Source organism: Toxotes jaculatrix, chromosome 20 (genome assembly GCF_017976425.1).
Source record: "Toxotes jaculatrix isolate fToxJac2 chromosome 20, fToxJac2.pri, whole genome shotgun sequence".
In the NCBI taxonomy this organism is placed as follows: domain Eukaryota; kingdom Metazoa; phylum Chordata; class Actinopteri; family Toxotidae; genus Toxotes; species Toxotes jaculatrix.
Window position 1 is genome coordinate 1,849,997 of NC_054413.1, and position 18,709 is coordinate 1,868,705.

An 18,709-nucleotide genomic window follows, 5' to 3' on the forward strand; every position below is an offset into this window, starting at 1 on the left:
ACATCTCTTTCTTCCAGAAACCAAACAGTAATCTTATTAGGAGGGAAAACTTGCAACACATAACACATAACCAAAAGCAGAGCTTCGTCTTTAGTAAAAACAAAACTAATTATAGTGTTTGGTCAAAATAACATTTCTACATTATTTTTTAGTGCTGCAGCTAGCAAGGAAATGTGCGTTTCTCAGACCCCCTGACATGTGACAGGACTCGTGGACCTGCTATGACTTATTCCATTTTGAGTGCATGCTGGGATAAGTGGATTAAGCTCTCTGCTCTGCTGTGACTCAAGTGGTCGTGGAGAAACAACGGCTGCGTGAACATCCATGCAGAACTTGCTCTCACACGTGTGGCCTGTTTGGCAGCGAGCTGCGGTGTTGCAGGCTGTTGACTCAGTGATCCACCACCCACCCACACACACACACACACACACACACACACAGTTTTGGGTAATCAAGTCCTGATGGGCATTCAAACACTAATGAAGTGTGTTAGGTGTGTGCAGACTGAGCATGCCCCCGTGGCGCTTCAGATGCAGGTTTGACTGTTTATGGCATGCACACACACACATACACACCTGTCTATCAGGAGAAACATGTTCCTGCTTACCTCTTGACTGCCATCTCTGATCACATGATCTGACAGGCATGTTAGAGTCTGTCACGCAATCACCTGATGCGTTTGGTTTCTGTCTTTGCAGGCTTTGACTTGAAGAGCGCCGAACTGTTTGTGTGAGAGAGAAAGAGAAAAGACGAGAAGGACGAGCCCGAGACAGACAGGAGCAGAGCCAAAGCTTTCTTTGGTGGGTAAAGTACAAAAGTAAAACGGGTTTTCATCGGGATGACAGATGGAGAAAGTCTGGCAGATCTGTCGCTCTGGACCAGTTTTTATTTCTCTCCTGTATCACAGGGCGTCAGATCACAGGCAGAAATCAGACTCTGAGTCCAGAGATTTTAAAAATACTTTAGTGTAAATCCAGAAAAGAGAAACTGATCAGTTTGAGATAAAAACAAGAAGAAAAGGATTAAATGACACACGATTCATGTGATGAATAATATCCACATATGCACTGACTGTAACGGCTGATTTGCTGACTGGAGGCTGAAGCTCAGGAGGAGGATTTGGCGCCATCTCCTGTATCAGACTTTTATTCTGAAATTACACCTGTGATCGCCTGTAATCGATAACAATCTGTATATAATCATATTCATTTTTAAAATATAAAAATTATTATTTAATAAGGATAAATAATTAATACTTATGTTTAAGGTGATTATTATCTTTTTAATATATATCTAATGATAACCGTAACTCATAACCTAATAACTGAACCATGATGTAGAAACTGAGACAGTGTTTAAAATATAAATAAAAATATAAAGAATGCTATATATTTGATACCAATGGTAACTAGTAATCATAACTAAAAACTAATAACAGCAATAATTATAAATAGTAACATATAATTTAATAACTATAATTTAATAACAAGAATTTTAAAATACTACATTTTTAATATTTAGTAAAACTTTTATAATTATGGCAAATAAGTGAATTTTTGATGGTTGTCATTACTAAGATGTAGTTATAGGTTCTTTCAAACGTGAACAGCTACTAAATGGACCTCATGATGAGATTATTTTTTTCTATAAAATGTCCTAAAACAGTGCAATACGATGCTTGTTTTGTCGAAATAACTGTTAAAAACCTACAGATATTCAGTTTATAGTGTTTTGAACGTTGAATATCCTGTTAAAAGTTGATGATAAAACACATACAGTGCAATGTAAAAAAAAAAAGTGAGAAATAACCTGCTTATATTTAAAGCATATTTATACAATAAAAAAACTTTAATGCATCATTTCACATATGGCATTAAAATTACAGCACTTAGAAACATTCAGAAGTCTGAATCCATAATTCTGACTTATTTTACTAAACATGCATAAGACACTTTTTCACTTTTTACTAGAAAGTGTACAAACTATGTGCACAGGAATCTGCATTGCTCACACGGATCCACGCGTCAGGATTAGGCTGCAGGAGACGCACTTCCCTTTCTTAAAGGGAAGTGCGTCTCCTGCAGCCTCCTGATAGCCAGTGTTCCAGTTTCAGCATGTCTCTGTGAATAATGTGGAGCCCTGTAATGACCACGCTCAGCTCAGCGTGTCTGCTGAAGTCTTGGCTCGCTGCGCTCGGGGCCAAAAGCCAAAGCGAGTCTGTGTGACGCTCGCCGTCGTCGCTTCGTTACACTGGTTTTGGGGCCAGTTCTGAGAGGTGGGGGAGGGAAACGTGATAGTCCCCTCTGGGACGTCTCGTCTCTCGTGGCGATACAGTAATTCTTGCATAAATTTCACAGCTATCATCATCATCATCATCAGTATTGCATTGGCCCTGCGCCACAGTGGTCATCAGAGAGTTACAGAGAGTGAGGGATGCTTTCAAACATATATTATTGCACAATCCAGTGAGTATACACAGCTGTGAACTCTGGCATACTTTTACCACACACACACACACACACACACACTGTAACGCTGACTGGCCTGTTCAGTGTTCACTGTTCCTGTGTCTCAGTGCATCGTAAAAGAATAAAGCTGGAGATCATTTCTGTGAGTGACTCTGAGCCTCAGCAGCAGGTAGACTCAGAGTTTGTTTGGTTGTATATTATCATGAAGGTTTTAACTGATTTTTTTTTTTTTTAAATCAGAATTTATTTCCCCAGACGTCTGAAAGCTGTTGGTTGTCGTCCTGCTTCAGTTTACAGTGAGTGAGGAAGCTCAGAGAACGGCCCCGGATACACAAAATCACTGATGAGGAAAATGTAAATAAGCTGCTGATTATCTCCCAGAGTGATTATTAAAAAATACACTGTTAAATTATATATAGTGTTGAGCTCTGGTTTTCCTAAATTTTCAGTTTTGTAATGTTGATGTTTTAAATGCAAACTTCACCAGTTTATTACATTCAGTTTATTACACTCAGAATAAACATTGATTACACCGTGATCACTACTGTTTTGTATTTGTCTTTATGATTGTGATGAATCATGATTTCAGAATTTGTGATTTGTGTAGATTTTCTAGCATTCAGAGCTCCAACATTTCTAAAATTAGCTGTTTAGTAGGAAATCCTACTGTACATAAATTATGTTTCAGCATAGTCAAAATAAAAAGCAAATTCAAGGAATTTTAAACATGAAATTCTGTTTTTCCTGGGAGTTATTACTTTTTTATTGCTGATATCACTGGAAACATGTCACTAAAACTTTTATGTTGGTTTTACATGTTGTTTCTAATGTTTCGTATCTTAATAATCTTTTATTTTGCAAAGGTACAGCCCTTACATACTAATAATAATAATAATATTATAATAATATAATTACATAAATCCCTGCATTTTGCTTCTCTTGAAAATAATGACTCTTAAATATAATATCATTCTCCAAAAGGTTGCACTGGCCTTCACATTAAAGCATCACTCTCTTTGGTTTCATTGGAAACAGTTTGGTTTAAAGATTCAGTGAAGACCATTTCATAGCTGATCTACAGGTCCAGTGACATACTTGCTTTTGACTGTGTGTGTGAGTGCACACTGTGTGTGTGTGTGCGTCCTCAGACTCAGTGGTGACGACAATGGTGAAAAGTTTAGATGAGAAACTAAAAAGCTTCTTTCACTGCTGCTCCTTTCTGCCCACACACAGGTGATAGATGTGTCTCCTCTCTGCAGATCCAACCAGGAGCCCTCACGTACCAGGACGTCTTTGGCTTCACAGACGGACTCTGTTTGATTGTCTACACGTTCTGGTCCAGCCAGTGGATGTAGCTGTTCATGCTCCGCTCTCCAACACTGGACATCATCGGCAGGAATGCAAACACCATGCAGCCATGAAAACCGTCCTCATAGTGATCGCTGGTCACTGTGACCCCGGCGTCCTGCAGGCGCTTGGCATACATGAGCCCGTCGTCCCTCAGCACGTCAAACTCACAGGTCATCACGTATGCTTTAGGCGTCCTACCCAGAACCCCCTGGTCCGCCAGCAGCGGTGCCGCCCTCACATCCATCAGCGCCGGCACCTCACCCAACACCCCCGGCGATCCTGTTTCTTTAACAACCGGACGGAACTGCTTCCTGCGCTCGCCCGGGAGCAAAGAGGTCCAGTCCAGTTTGGAGCGGGTGTCGGCACTGATGGCCGGCTGGTCCAGGGAGCTGTGGTTGTTCGCGAGCAGGACGGGCTCCAGGGAGGAGTCGGCACCCAGGTACTGCAGCCAGAAACGAGCCATGACAGGCCTGTAGAGGATGGGCACGGCCTGGTTCTGCTGGTAGGACGGGGTGTAGAAGTCGAGAGCCTGCAGCACCGGGTAGATCAGCGCCTGGGCCTTGAACTTCACGGTCAGGCTGTCATCTGAGCTGAGCTGCGGATACAGGTGGGTTTTGGATTACAGTTCAGCTGATACGGGTTGTATAGCTGGTTTTAAACAGTAACAGCTGATTTATTCAGGTTCTTTAAAGCCAAAGTCCCAGTGGAGACCACTGAAGATACTGTAGGTATACTGAGGTGTGTGTTTGTTTCGTTCACCTCCTGTGCCACAGCAGCAGCCAGGTTTCCTCCGGCGCTGTCTCCGGACACACACACCCGCTCTGGATCGATGCCGTACCGCTCTAATACCTCAGCAGACAGGAAGGCCCGCGACGCCGCCAACGCATCGTGGTACTGATCTGGGAACACCGCCTCCGGAGCAAGACGGTAACTATAGCAACAAGATATCACAGGAAGACCACACTATGATACATAATACTTTAAAGGTCCTATTAATTTACTGATATGAATATTGGATGTAATTAGGAAAATTCCTCTTTTCTAAATAAATTATTTTGTTGTAATGTGACCGACGTTCAAACCTACTCAACAGACATGATGACAGCGTCCAGGTCCTTCGCCATTTTCCGGCAAAGAAGATCATAGGATCGCATTCCTGTGAAGCAAGATGCTGGCAGTGTGTTATACTGTATGCGCTGAACTTTAATGACCTCCAGCCACCGCATTCAGCTCATCTTTATATTCAATACACAACACAAAAGTTAGTTAACATTATTTCTTCAGTTTTAAATCCAGCACTCACGGCCGCTGGCGAGGGCCCACCCTCCACCGTGGAAATATATGACCCCTCTCCTCAGCTTTTTCCCGCCCTTTGGCTGAAAGACTCTGGTGGGCACGCCGCCCAGCGCGGAGTCGGTCACGTGCACGGCGGGGCAGGAGTGAGCCTCGATCACCTCCACCCAGGACACCACCTGGTTCAACAGGTGGACGCGATGGCACACGCCCAGCGCGTGAGCCACATCGCTCTGGCAATGCAAAGGTCAAGACAGAAAACTTTATTGACAGAAATGAAAGTTTAAAGTCAGTGTGATTGAAAATCTCCCTGTCACAGCCGGAGAACAGGCGGTGGGGTGAGACTCAGCGGGGCGTGAAAACCTGCCCTATGCACAGAATGTGTGTAAAAACTTGCTCCACTGCATTGATGCATACGATTATAAGGCTTAGGTGTGTGAGCTGCCAGTGCAAGCTTAAGAGGAGCGTGTTACATAGGAGTTAAAGCTCTGACCCGTGAGTACAAGGCCAGCGCCACATATCAAAGCGGCCCATGTTAAAGGGCATTCAGCAGCAGGGTCAAAGGTCATTTTCTTCTTGTTCTGACCGCCTGAGATCACCGTGTACCCGCTCCATGCTGCACCCTATACAGTGCCATATAGTGTTGTAATCAGGAGTATAGGATAGGAAGTATTCCAGTGTAAAATAAAATTGAACACAGTACAGTGGAGCATAGTTAGTTTATAATGTAAACTACATTGTCTAATTTCCAAATGCGCCATTATATATATATATAAATATATATAAATATATATATATAAATATATATATATATATATTTATATATATTTATATATATTTGTTTTATTTTGTTTTCTAAACTGAATCCTGGTAATGTGGCAGAATTCTGTACCTGAGACCTGCCCACTTTCATATTACTGTTACCCTCACACCCTGCCAGCCTTCCATCTGCCCTCACATCAACCTGTCCCCCTGTGCCCTCCTCTCTCCCGCATCCCTCGGCTCTCACCGCCTGCATGAAGCTCCGGAACAGCGCGTCCAGCAGCATCAGCTTCCACGGCTCGCTCACGCCGCTCGGTAACGGCAGGTAGACGTAGTAGGCGGCCGCCGACAGCAGCACGGCTCCGGCCAAACGGAGCCTCATCGCGGCGGACTGTACCTGCCCGGTGCCGATCGTTCATACGGGATTATCCTCCCCCAGATCCCGGGCGGTCGGTGGCTCCGCAAGAGATCGACGAAACGCGGAGGAATGACCCCGATTTCAAAATAAAAGCCGGGTTGTAGGATGTCGGCCGATCCCATGGCGGTTCTGGCGGATGACACGCGAAAACATTCTTATTTTGAAATTTCGTTTCAGGAAGTAGGGTAGGCCTTACGTAATGTGGTTGCTGACGGGAAATGTAGTTCTTCAGGTAACATTAGTAAAACCAATTCTTTTTTAAATGATAGATTTTATAGAAGAGTCAGTCACACACTGTGTACCTTGCACACTAAGCGCACTATTTTCCAAATACTGTTTCTAAGCTTTATTTCAGTATGTTGGACAGTTTGTCCTCTCCTTACTGTTAAACCGGCTGCTGTACTTTCTCTGTCCTCTGGCAGATACTTGGCCTGTTTGTTCTCGTGCTTGTACAACACTGTATTCTGTGGAGTGGATAAAATAAAACAGTCATGAAGCTGGTCAGATACTTTTCTTTTCTTTCCTACTTTGTTCAGATATGTTCTTGGTCAGGCTGTACAGAGGCACGCCCTGTAATCTTTTTGCTTGTCATTAGTCTCTGAGAGACTGACACCAACCTTTTCTAGTTCCTGTGACCAGTCTGTGCCAGAATATTCATCCCATTATTCTCTCTCACCGGTACTGGAGTCTGAGTATCAGCCTCCGGTGCCCTCTCTGAACAGCCATGTCATACTAGTCCTACTTCTGCCCAAAGACTTGGTGCCCAGACGTATTCCACTGGTGAGCTGGGATCAGTGGCACATTTTTCTCAGCAGCATCAGTAAGTTTTCTAACTTGAATTTCCTCCAGGTACAGCTGCACCGGGTATAAATGGCCATGGACTTCAATCAAATGAGAGGATCAGTGGGCAGGGTATGTACCTCACCTCAGTAATTGGATAATTCAAGTTTTCAAATACATACATTCATTTTGAAAGACATCTGCCACTATCCACTCGAGAGGAGGGTTTATTTTCTCTATATATAGATATATATAGAGATATATAGAGAGAGACTGTGTGCTAAAGAACATTAAGTGCAATGTGGAATTTTTTAAAATTACTCTGTGCTTTAATGTCAGAAACACTGAGTTATATGAATGTAAATAACAGCTGGAAAATGGAGGTGTAGTGTCTTTGAATATAAATCTGACTTTAATCGCTTATTTTTGTCTGTAAAACTCTTTTTTTAAATCTTTACGATACATCCTCGCCACTAGAGGGAGCTCTGCTGTAGAGCACAAGCTTTATACTGGAGCTGAAGAAGGGTGACTGAAACGATTGGCACCTTGTTGTCCAAGCAAATGACTAAACGTCGACATTCCGGCCAATCACATTAACGCATTTCACCCTTCTGGGCGGAACCGGAAGTAGCCGTTCAGAGTCGTTTGATCAGCTGCTAAGTGAAACAGTTAGCCGTTACAGCTCCTTTGCTAGCTTCTTAAAAAGCCTACATGAACTGTTAACGTTGAAAATCTTTCTAAATCAGCATTTGCTTCTCGAAGCTGCATCTTCCGCGTATAATCATATTCATCTTCAGGTAAGGCTGAATTCCGCCCTGCCTCGTTAGCTCGTATGCTAATGCTAATACACATCGCAGCAACAGCAGCCGGCTAGCTGGTGATAGGGCTACATCCAACTGAAAAAACACACCCGCGGGGGGCGATTTTGTCTCGGCTTTGGGGCAAATCTAGTGCAGTTAGGTTTCATGAAAATCATCATCCTTCCCATGTGTTGCTAAGAGTACATTCGAGCATCTGTTCGTGTCTTTTAAAGCCCGTTTTCACTGCTTGTTGTGTGTTTCTGTGTCCCTCCAGTAGCCATCATGGGTGAGGTGGAGCTGTCCTGTCGGGCTTATGTGAAGATGTACCTGCACGCCTGTCTGTTTCCGCGCTGCAGCATCAACGGCCTGCTGCTGTCGTCCAGCTCGGCAGGTGGCGCTGTGTGTGTGACTGACTGCGTACCGCTGCTTCACTCGCACCTGCCCCTGGCTCCCATCACTCAGCTGGCCCTCACGCAGGTAGGACACCCGCTGACCAGTCTGGTATTCTCACACTAGCTGCTGGTTCGGTCGAGCTCGCTGTTTGCGTCTCAGCACATATGAGTCACACGGTGAAGCTTTTGTTTTGAGGTTATTTCCCAGCTACAGCTATTACCTACAGCTGTTTTCAAGGCTCCTCTGGTTAAAGACTCTTTACCCGTTTCCCATGTAGTGACATAAAATGCGGTGGCAGAATGAATCAAACACCTCCCTGATATTGTGAGATGGATAAGAAATATTCCTTTGGCAAAAAACAGTGCTTCAGAAACATAGTGAATCTGTGTAAAAAGATATCCTCAGTGGTAAAATGGAACTGTTTTCCAGTAAGGTTTGAAAAAGTGTGTCTCTAAAATAGTTCTTGGATGTTGTCAAAAATGTTAAAAAAATGTTTTTTTAATTTTGCCTTTGACAGTTTTTGCAGACAGAAGAAAATTTCAATTTAATACAGTTTCTGTAATCTGGATTTGAAAGAAATCCTTGTTTGTGTTTACTATACATTTACTATCATGAAAGACAATAAAGCCTGTGGTTTAATTAATGCCTTTTAAAAACAGGGAAATTAATCACTAATTAAACAACATGCCTGGCTCTGGTGTGGTTGACAGACTTTAAGACTGTTTACAGGTAAGTTCACTGTCAAATAAGTGATTACATAACAGTGTAAAGGAACTTCAGGAGCAGCCAATCGAGAAACAAGAACAACCACCAAGGATGGTGTGGCTTTGAAGCTCTAGACGTAAATATTGGCTTTGCTTGGTGTCGACAGACGTCTGGGCTCCAGATATTTCAAACATACTTTGCTCTGGCAGAGATTCCAGTTTGCGATTGATTTAAGTGACGTTTCAGAGTGACAGTCTGTCCTGTCTCTGCTTCAGGTGGACGTGTGGTGTTCACAGACTCAGCAGAGGATAGTGGGATACTATCAAGCCAACGCCTGCGTATCAGACAGTAGGTGAGTTTTCAAGCCCCTGAAGTTTGATATTAAAGTGTGTGTGTGTGTGTGTGTGTGTGTGTGTGTGTGTGTGTGAGAGAGAGAGACATACATTTCAGTAAAATTCAAACGTTTCCACCATTTTCTTTAACGACTCCATCTTTCAACCCCACAGTCCGACGCCGTGTGCGCTGAAGATAGCCGATAAGGTTGCTGAGCAGTTTGATAATGCAGTTTTGTTAATGGTGAGTGTAACACAGAGGTTTGCTCTAACACCATGACCCGACAGTCCTTTTAGTCAGTGAGATATTTATCAAACAGTGCTGGTGACTTTCCCACAGTGCATTGCACTTTTTCTTTTGGGTATCACTTTGGGCTCAGGTAACGTTTTGGAGGTTTAGATATTTTCTGAATGATTTATTCATAAAAAAAACTGATTGATTGTTGATTGTTGTATGATCGATATTTTTTTGTTGTGCTTTTATTTCATAGCTTGATGGTAGTAAGATGTCTCCAGACTATCGGGTTCCTCCCATCGTGATGTATGAGCGCAAAGATTCAAGATGGATGCTCAAAGACAAACACACGTAAGAGACAGCTGGTGGACAGGGGCGGGGGGGACACCTTAAAAAAAGACCTTAGAAAGCACTAAAATGTCTTAAATTTGACTTAAACCTGACCTGACTTGATAGGATCACGGTGTTAACCTGATTTCTTTATGCTTTTTTTAATGAGGTGTATGAAGCTATTGGCTTTCAGGTTTGTTGTTGTTTGTTGTTCTGTTGTCATGGAGATCATGGTGGGACATAAGGATATAAGATCAGTTTCCCTGATCACAAACCTTTGCACTACGTTAGTACTAACATGTCCCTTTGTCCATCTTGTCCAGGATAATGCTGAGACAGTGGGAGGAGACCCGGGCGATAGCCAGTCAGATGCTGGAGTCGGGCGATCACATGCTATTGGTGGATTTTGACAGCCACTTGGACGACATAACAAAGGACTGGACCAATCAGAAACTTAACACCAAGATAGCAGAGCTCGCCTCGCCGGTCAACGGGAACATCTAGGCTGAGGAGTGGCCCCAGAATTATTTATGTTCTGATCCAACGTCGTTTTTTTTTTTAATAACCCGACACAACCACATGTTCAGCACAGACTTTAGGAAGACTTTTATTTTTAATGCATTTTCTCAGTTTAACACAGAACATGACATAGAACATGCATAAATAACAAAATATTTACAGCTTAGTTAGATCTCTGCAGTCTTCCACTCCCCCCTCCCCCTCCCCCACCCATCAGAGTGTGCCTTGTGGTCCAGCCCAATACCCTGATGACTTAAAGGAAAAATCCACCTTAAAAACACCTTTAACACTATTGCTACGCATCTGTGTGTTTTGTTTTGTTTTTTTATTCTGGTCCCTTTTTGTCATTTGATGCTATGCTACTGTTATTTCTACATTATGTTACAAGCGACACAGGATGGACAAAATAACAGAAACACCATATGGTACAAAAGCCCTGCAGCAACATCATTTGATTCCTCAAATGGACGTTTTTTTTTGTTTTTTTTTCTGAACATGGCAGTTACACGCCACTTGAAAGCAACAGTAAATCCTGTTCAGTGTCTGTTCCGCAGCAGGAATGTCAGCTCGTGCCTCTGTGCGTTGCCCCGAAACCTCAGAGATGTCAGATTCCTTTTAAAGGCCAAACAAACAACGCTTATGTGTTTTTAACACGACTCATGTGTGTAGCTGCCTTCGTCGTTTACAGCAAACGAGTTCTTGCCTAAACTGATGTTGCATCAGCTGCAAGCTCCTTAAACTCGAGTAACTTTTCAAGAGGAAACGTGTTTTAAATCATTCCGGCTCTCGCCAGAAACAGTTAGCTGTGGTGGGAAAGAGGAACAGTGTTTGACATGTAAACACAGAGACATTTAATGGGACATTTGCGTGACAATTCACCAAACTGCCACATTGGGAAAAAAAAATGTGTATAAAAACTTCCTGACAGTCTCAACAAACGACCAGACATTCTGAGCTTCAGCAGACTGTGTTCACTGCAGGGCTTTTGTGTGGAGTTTCTGTTTTTTTGTTGGCCCCCAGAGCAGCTACGACAGACTCTGACAGTAAAACATTAAAAAATTTTTTTAAAAATGTCTAAACAGCATCAGAATTACGTGCAGTTCTCAAAGAAGTGATCCAGGTTTCACTGATCCTGGGCAGGAAATCTTCGAAGCAGTAGGCGGAGGTTCAGTGGGACTGTCCTGACTGAACGCCGCTTCAGACCCGTTTAAATTCTACTAAATTTTCATTCAAAGGCCTGAAACCCTTTAAACTGGGGGAATGAAAAGGTGAAAAGCATTGAGTTAACGTCACATTTTTAAAGAGTAAAGACGACCTCTCAGTGTTGGTTTACACGTAGTGCTTCCAGTACACCAACTAATCTCCGAGGACATCAGGGACCAAAGTCCACCCCTGAAAATCCACTTCCAGGGGACAGAAAGTTCACTATTATATCTCCAACCATAAAGTGTTCATATGTTTAAGTGCTATACATGTGAAGGGGCTGAGTGGTATGTAATAAATGCAACTACCACACAAACTAGAGACTCTTATTTTGACATGAGTTATATTATCATTCAGGGACAATTCAGGCTGTAATGAATCTGTGTTTTTAAACTGGACAGAGAAAATTATTTTACATGATCTGGTAACTTGATAAACATGATAAATGATAAACATGCCGACATATTGCTCAGCCCCTGGTGGTCACGTTTTAAACTGGTGGTGGTGGTGGTGGGAATGATAGGGTCTTATTCTTGGAGTTAAACCCCTCACGTTGCCTAAAGTGCTCAGAGCGTCCCGCAGGTGATGGTCTCGGATGTCGGCACAGTGACCAGGTTCAGAGTTATTTCACCCAGCGGAGACTGACTGGCCAGAGTCTGGAGGATGGTGATGGACTCAAAGATGGACTGAGCGTTCTGGACCTGCTGCTCTGCCCACGGGAAAGTGATCTGCAGAAGAGAGCGACGTAGGTTCAGGTGTTTTTACTGTTTACTCCAAAAGTTCTGGACAAGGCTTTAAGTTGCTGGACTCGTGTTTTCCAGCTGATTTCCTGACGTTCTCTTTTAACAAGGGAAACGCGTTATGTAAATAATTTAGTTTCCAATGCAAACAGACCTGATGCCAACAAATTTATATTCGACCTTTGAGCTCTTTGCCTGCACAACAAACAGTTTGTTGCTTTCGGTTTTAAGTTTAATTTGACTGAGATGCTGCAGAACAGGAAGTGTCTGGACTTTACACAGGAACAACAACAGCATAAACATCACTCAGTACTTCAGTGATCGGTTTAAATGTGACTCAGAGGTGTTGAAGATGTGTTGAACCGTTACCTGAACAATAATGAGTTTTCTGGACGGGTCCTCCGTGTTACTCAGCTCTTCTCCAAAACACAGAATGACGTTGCACTGAGGCGGCTCGCCGCCGTTCGAACGGAACTGGTCCAGCTCTGAACGCGTGGGGAGAGAAAAGTGAATTAAATACGTAATAATTCCTACTTTCATTTCACTGTTCTGAGATCAGAACAGATGTGGTTTAAGGGCTCGAGATTGAAGCAGCACTGAAAACGAATGAACCTGAGGTCACTCACGTTGCTTGAAGATGTCTTTACTGAAGAGCAGCACCGGCTCAGTGTTTCTCTCCATCTTTTGCAGCCCCGGTGTGGTCATGTGTGGCCCCGTCCAGAACACCCGTCCCTGGCAGAACCTCTTCCCGTACACTCCCTGCGGCGTGGAAGTCAGCACCACTCCTTTCTCCATGAAGGGCAGCAGCGTGAACAGCGCCTGCAGCTCTGGGCTGGCCGGCAGCGTGGAGGGCGGCTCGGGCAGAGGGACGCGTGGGAATCTGCCTTTGAGGACGGCCGGCGTCGGGGGACTGAGGGAGGAAGGCAGGTACGTTATCCGGACGTCAGTTCCCTGGATCTGACGGTTGAGAACCTCTTGTCCTAAATAGTGAACGGCCACATTGAAGGAGTCCTGGTCTGGAGACAGAAACGAGAGAGGAGAGGATTAAAGCATCAAAATAAATCGTGTCCTTTCAAAATATCTGACAAAGCAAAATCAAATTAAAAAAGCTGAACAACCTGCACGGTTTCTTACCTCCCTGAGGAGCAGGGACGCTCTCCTCGATCCGCACATCCAGCCTGATCTCATCGACCACTGCACACACACAGGGAGAGGAACAGCTGAGAGGTCAACGGGGATAAACTCAGCCATGAGATAATGTTACTGTGGTCGGCCCGTGTGAATGCTGGAGGCGAACGCAGTTAAACTCACCATCTCTCGGGATGGAGGCTGTGTGCTGAACAGGCTCATCTGTCTCGACGATGATGTCGCTCTGCAGCAGAACGTCTTCGACATGCTGAGGATCAGAAAGACGGACGTCATCAGATGGATGAAACCTTTAGCTTTTTTCACTTTAAACAGGGTTTTAGCCTCGTTAGCAGTGCGGCATCATGGGAGGAAAAGTCAGTTCATTTGAGTTAAACAGGTTATTGGATGTGTGGCACCAAATGTGGCTTATATCAACATTATCGTACACATGAAGACACATGGACAGAATCCAAAGTCTGCTCAGGCTCAGTCTCCTCCCCCCGGTGGACTCACCTGCTGAGACGTGACCTCCTCCGTCTTTATCTGCTTGTCACGACTGACATCGTCGCTCTCCAACTCGCTGCTCCTCCTCTTCGACCTCCTGGACGTTTTTTCGCGGCCTTTCTTTTCAGGAGCCACCAAACCTAAACAGACAGAAAGAAATAACGTAGGCGGAGCTTAAAACAGCTGATCAAATAACCAAAACTCGACTGAGGCACAGTTTTGCTTTTCGTCGTTTATCAGTAAACATAATAAATGATACAGGTATGTTGACATTGGCTGATTGGACCTGATGAACTCTCTGACCTCAGCGTTTGTTCACTGCTCCACTAAGCAAAACAGCTCAGGTGCAACCAGTCACTTGATCTGTTATCACCTTTTGTCAATCAATAATTTTCCTGAAGGTGGATCAGGTGGAAAATATCTTGATCTAAATTTGAAACAGCTGATTTTATCTTGTTTAAAGGAAGATGACGACATTTAAAGTTAAAATAATTCATAAAGGAATAAAATGCACTGAAATAAATCCAGTGAGCGTGTGTCAGAGTTGTACTTTGGACTTTTTCTCGGTGGGTCACCATGTTACACAAACACACGGCAGGTTTACATAACGGCTTTAAGACACAAAGCCACATTCTGGACACACATTAAAACAGAATTTAGTTCAGTAGAAGAAAGTTGGGTCATGTCAGTAAATCCTGCTCTGATGAGTGAAAAGTCCTCAGGACCTGAGTAAATAAGGCAGAAGGATATCAGCCACGAGACGAGAGCAGACGGCAGCAGAGCCTGTAAATACCTGTAAACTGTCGGTAACTGCAGGTCTGCAGGGATTTAACATTTTAGAGGAGAGCGTCAGGTCAGCGGGAGGTAAGAGCTGAGTGTGAGAAAGGACGAGAGAGCGAGGAGGTGGAGAGTTTTCACCAGTCACATTGTGTAATGTTTTAATCAGTGTTTTTGTACAGAGGTTTCCACCCAGGGGCATGGGTGTGAGTCTGTGTGAGTCTGTGGTAAAACGTTCAGCTGCCTGTGAAAATCAGTCAGGACCATTTTTCCGTACGGAGGGATGTAGCTGTACTTGTAGACCAAAAAGAAAAGGTGTTCTAATGTGACGTGACTCCGGGACGAAAACATCCAGGACAGAGCGACAGTCTAATGCGACCGTTGTGATTAAAAACAAAAATATATATTATTTATGTTTTTGTTGCGTGTAAAGGTTTGACTCAGCACGTAAGGATCACTGTCATCACAAACCCATCTGCCAGCTGTTTTTTGGATTAGCACAGCTGGATGACTGCGTTCCCTGGACACCTTACCCACCACAAAACAATCATCATGTGTTAACAGCACTCCTCCTCCCCTGATGACTGAATGTAAAGCCTTGCTATTTGCATGAAGCCCAAATCTTTACATACTGTGTGTGTGTGTGTGTGCTGGACTTTTTTCTACCTGAATTAAATTTGAATTTCTTAAGAAGTCTCCTGGCAGGTTGTTGTCACGTGACGGAGAAACACATTGTGTTACTGCATCTGTGTGTGTTTACATGTTTCTGTCACCTGAGAGCTGCTGTCTGTCAATAAGTAAAATGCTTCATTGATTACCAATCAGGTTGTGTATTAGTTTGATAAAGAACGCCTCGTCGCTGTGGGATCGTTTCCTGACCTGCGACCTTCATGTTGTTCTGTTCAGGTCAGGACGGAACTGTCGGGTTCACCTGGGAAAGAAGTTCAGATCAGAGCTGCCGTGTTCATCCGGGCATGACAGCGAGGCAGAGCCTGATGTCGACTAACAGGTACGACATTGTTAACATGTCATGCGTTACAGGTTTGTAACCAACGATATTTTGGCTATAGATCAGTCTCTCTTTAAAATCAGTTTCTCAGAGCCAAAGGTGAAATCTTCGAAACCTACATGATGTCTACATTTTTTTTTGTCCGACCTGAAGTTCAAAAGCCACAAATACTCAATGTAAAATGATAGAAAACTAAATTCTCTCGTTTGAGAAGCTGAACCCAGCGATCGTCGAAACTGGCTCGCTCTGTTGTGGGAGGCGGCGCGCGTTCCAAACTGCTTTCACCACTGCTAATTACTAAATTTTGCATATCGTGTAAGTGATTTTTGTTATGATTTCATTAATGAAACCGCCACCTCGTGTTTTGGCAACAGAGGTGAGTGTGTGTTTGGCAACAAAGACTCTGACACTTGACTGAGTATTAACGTGATTCACCTCAGGCCAAACCGGCCGGCGCGCTGCCTGCCTGTCCTCTGAATCACTCTCACAGTGGCAGAAAGTTTAAATCTAACCGCAGTTTGTGAGGTGGACGTGTCTCACCCTGCTCGCTGAAGGGGACGAGGCGGTAGACCTTGTACGGCTCAGATATGTCCAGCTGGGCTCGATCCATCACCTCCTTAAACTCTGGACTCTTGTTGAGGGCACAGCGCAGACGGGTCTTCCAGGAGGCCGGGTTGTCCTGCCCTCCGTCTGTCAGCTTTCCTTTGTACTCTGCCCACGCCTGCACAAGACACGGATGTTTTATTAAGGGCCAACCACTCTTTGATTTCAGAGCTTCTCAGTCTTTCTGATGTGAAGAGTTTAGAGAGTTACGTGTTCTGGTTTTGAGCCCAGAAATGCATCTTGACCTTGAAGATGGCGGCGTCCTCGTCTTTGCGGAAGTCCTGTTTCCCCGCGTGTTTCCACGGGATGCGGAACATGGTTTTGGCCTCGTCGTCCCACACCAGCCCGGGGTATTTTCCACTGCTGACCTGCAACAGTCAGATGCAAAAACACAAATGAATCTGGATTTTCAGAGCTGAACAATCATTACATGATATTAACTGTAACTGGTATTTTTCAACTTTTGTCTGACATTTTATGGACGATACAATTGTCAGTTAATCCAGAAAATAACTGACAGATAAACTGAGAACTAAAATAATCTGTAGTTGCAGCAGTAGATTGATCAACAGAAAATGAATCACTAAGTCTTGTGGCTTTTTTCTGTTTGAAATAAGTGTAAATGAACTGGTTTCAGGCTTTGGGCTGCAGGTCGGACAAAACCAGACATCTGAACACGTTTCCTCAGACTCTGAGAAAAACAGAGCTCGACATTTTACAGACCAATCCGCTTCTGTGGAAAATAATCAGAGTATGCAGCCTTACAGGAATCTATCAGTGAAATTGAATGTATTTCAATCTGTTATAGAAGGATAAACCCTGTGAGTTGTAGCATCTTGTTTTCAAAGGGTCCCACGAGTTTTTAAAACACATTTATAGTGTAATAAATAAAAGAAGACACCCGAGCTTCACTTATACCAACACTGTACGTTTGTCTCTTCTAAAGTTCAGTGGCTGAACTCATCTGTTATTTGTCCACAGAGCAGAAACTCCCTGCGATCTCTCATTTAACATCTGCATGTGTTCATTTGATTTACAGGTAGATGTAAATCAAATTTCGGGATGTGACTCATGTAAACTGAAACAAGGCCAGTTCAGATGCTGTTTCAGCTGATGCTACACTGTAAGGCTGCATCTGCTGATTATCTTTGTTATTGATCTGTCTGCTGATCGTGTTCTTCACAAAATGTCAGAAACCAAAAACTGTTCCTTGTGCGCGCGGCTGTGACCAATCAGTTTCCAGTCGCGTAAGAAAAACTAAAACAGTTAATCGGTCAGAATCGATGGAAAGTCCTGTAAATATAAATAGTGATGTGTTTAATGTGAATGGAGCCCTCTGCCGCTCTCTTTCCCTTTCCTTCTCCCCCCTCCCTCCGTGTCTCTGTCCCTCACCCCCTCCATCCCTGTTATTCTGCCTCTCACACACACACAAACACACACACACACACACACACACCTGCTCGACGATCCAGGAGCGTAGTCTGCGTGTGGAGCGCATTTTTCCCGCTGCCATGACTGATTAAAACCTAAACAAAACAAAATCCCAAACACATAGACTGACAAACAAACAAATAAACAAACAAACAAACAACATCAGAACATGGGTGTCACAACGTGTCTCCGCGATGGCATAAAACTTTATTAAACAATACGGATTTGAACAAACAACAACAATAATAATAACAATAATAACAATAATAATAACAAAATAAGTGACCAGTGTTAAATAGCGACTTGCGTTAATGCACACACCGCGTGTGTGCAGCTTCAGCGTAACCCGAGAGATTAAACACAAGTTCCACCAAAAAAGTAATCGCTTCTAAAATTAACAAATTTTTAAATGGAGTCTGGTCTAAGAACAAAAATCAGAACCTGCAGCTGCCGCCGCCGCTTGTTTATTTATAAGTACATCAAATATAGAGCGTAAGATGTTAAATTAAGGAAGTAGATTTAAGTTTCGTTTACCTCCGTTGTGTTTCCTCCGCGGTGCTTGCGGACTGAGTGTCTGCGCTCTGACTCTGCGGTCCGCTCTCTGCAGCCTTTCAGCTGCCGCTCCCTTTCCTAGAAGTCATGTGACTTTTGAGAAACGGTGTGCGAGTTCGCCGTTAGGGGGCGACAAGACACACACACACACAGATGCACTGATGATAATACACAGCCTCGAGTTTAAAGCTTAAAAAAAAAACTTAAAAACTTAAAAAACAAGTAATACCACACTGTAAAAAATGCTCCATTACAAATCCTGCGTTAAAAAATGTTTAATTAAGTAAATGTGTGTGTGTAAAATCAAGTATTTAAAGTAAAAGTACTCAGTGTAGTAAATGATCCCTGTGATTGTAATGCTGTTACATTTTATATCA

At 43.5% G+C, this 18,709-nt stretch overlaps 3 protein-coding genes and 1 long non-coding RNA gene across 6 annotated transcripts in view; 2 read left to right on the top strand and 2 right to left on the bottom strand.

Annotated features, from left to right (window-relative positions):
- The window catches only part of LOC121200465, a 12,217-nt gene extending 7,087 nt beyond the window's left edge, over window positions 1-5,130 (top strand). The window contains exons 3-7 of one of the 2 annotated variants that reach the window (XR_005896534.1): window positions 699-800; window positions 2,709-2,822; window positions 3,728-4,425; window positions 4,592-4,745; window positions 4,912-5,130. This is a non-coding gene — a long non-coding RNA (uncharacterized LOC121200465). The remainder of the gene's footprint in view (window positions 1-698; window positions 801-2,708; window positions 2,823-3,727; window positions 4,426-4,591; window positions 4,746-4,911) is intronic. The other variant, XR_005896535.1, reaches the window with a different exon arrangement.
- On the bottom strand, window positions 2,703-6,401 carry LOC121200425 (neutral cholesterol ester hydrolase 1-like). Its single transcript, XM_041065744.1, has 5 exons — window positions 6,121-6,401; window positions 5,122-5,344; window positions 4,905-4,974; window positions 4,578-4,749; window positions 2,703-4,413 (listed from the first exon to the last, which is right to left on the bottom strand). The coding sequence occupies exons 1-5, from the start codon at window positions 6,253-6,255 to the stop codon at window positions 3,793-3,795; spliced, it is 1,221 nt and encodes a 406-aa protein (XP_040921678.1). The 5' UTR covers window positions 6,256-6,401; the 3' UTR covers window positions 2,703-3,792.
- A 1,309-nt stretch (window positions 6,402-7,710) lies between these two features.
- emc9 (ER membrane protein complex subunit 9) lies at window positions 7,711-10,754 on the top strand. Of its 2 annotated transcripts, none has more exons than XM_041065769.1 (6): window positions 7,711-7,868; window positions 8,146-8,348; window positions 9,245-9,321; window positions 9,476-9,545; window positions 9,793-9,887; window positions 10,190-10,754. In XM_041065769.1, exons 2-6 carry the CDS (start codon window positions 8,154-8,156, stop codon window positions 10,368-10,370), a joined length of 618 nt encoding a protein of 205 aa, XP_040921703.1. In that variant the 5' UTR covers window positions 7,711-7,868; window positions 8,146-8,153; the 3' UTR covers window positions 10,371-10,754. The 2 variants fall into 2 exon arrangements, with proteins under 2 accessions (XP_040921703.1, XP_040921704.1); XM_041065770.1 differs by having other exon boundaries at window positions 8,149-8,348.
- Window positions 10,755-10,840: 86 nt separating this feature from the next.
- irf9 (interferon regulatory factor 9) lies at window positions 10,841-18,388 on the bottom strand. The gene is made up of 10 exons (XM_041065734.1): window positions 18,315-18,388; window positions 17,806-17,905; window positions 16,595-16,717; window positions 16,287-16,467; window positions 13,970-14,100; window positions 13,640-13,724; window positions 13,463-13,522; window positions 12,955-13,344; window positions 12,698-12,813; window positions 10,841-12,316 (listed from the first exon to the last, which is right to left on the bottom strand). Exons 2-10 carry the CDS (start codon window positions 17,860-17,862, stop codon window positions 12,155-12,157), a joined length of 1,305 nt encoding a protein of 434 aa, XP_040921668.1. The 5' UTR covers window positions 17,863-17,905; window positions 18,315-18,388; the 3' UTR covers window positions 10,841-12,154.
- Window positions 18,389-18,709: the final 321 nt, after the last annotated feature.

What these genes read in the sequence shown, in the direction of transcription:
- LOC121200425 (XM_041065744.1), bottom strand. Translation starts at nt 6,255, where the DNA reads ATGAGGCTCCGTTTGGCCGGAGCCGTGCTGCTGTCGGCGGCCGCCTAC. An exon ending in GTGGGCCCTCGCCAGCGGCC is followed by an intron (nt 4,975 to 5,121) that starts GTGAGTGCTGGA and finishes CTTGCTTCACAG; the next exon opens with GAATGCGATCCTATGATCTT. An exon ending in CTGCTGCTGTGGCACAGGAG is followed by an intron (nt 4,414 to 4,577) that starts GTGAACGAAACA and finishes CTGTATCCGCAG; the next exon opens with CTCAGCTCAGATGACAGCCT.
- emc9 (XM_041065769.1), top strand. Translation starts at nt 8,154, where the DNA reads ATGGGTGAGGTGGAGCTGTCCTGTCGGGCTTATGTGAAGATGTACCTG. An exon ending in CTCAGCTGGCCCTCACGCAG is followed by an intron (nt 8,349 to 9,244) that starts GTAGGACACCCG and finishes TCTCTGCTTCAG; the next exon opens with GTGGACGTGTGGTGTTCACA. An exon ending in GCCTGCGTATCAGACAGTAG is followed by an intron (nt 9,322 to 9,475) that starts GTGAGTTTTCAA and finishes TCAACCCCACAG; the next exon opens with TCCGACGCCGTGTGCGCTGA.
- irf9 (XM_041065734.1), bottom strand. Translation starts at nt 17,862, where the DNA reads ATGGCAGCGGGAAAAATGCGCTCCACACGCAGACTACGCTCCTGGATC. An exon ending in GCTCCTGGATCGTCGAGCAG is followed by an intron (nt 16,718 to 17,805) that starts GTGTGTGTGTGT and finishes TGACTGTTGCAG; the next exon opens with GTCAGCAGTGGAAAATACCC. An exon ending in CGTCCCCTTCAGCGAGCAGG is followed by an intron (nt 14,101 to 16,286) that starts GTGAGACACGTC and finishes CTGTCTGTTTAG; the next exon opens with GTTTGGTGGCTCCTGAAAAG.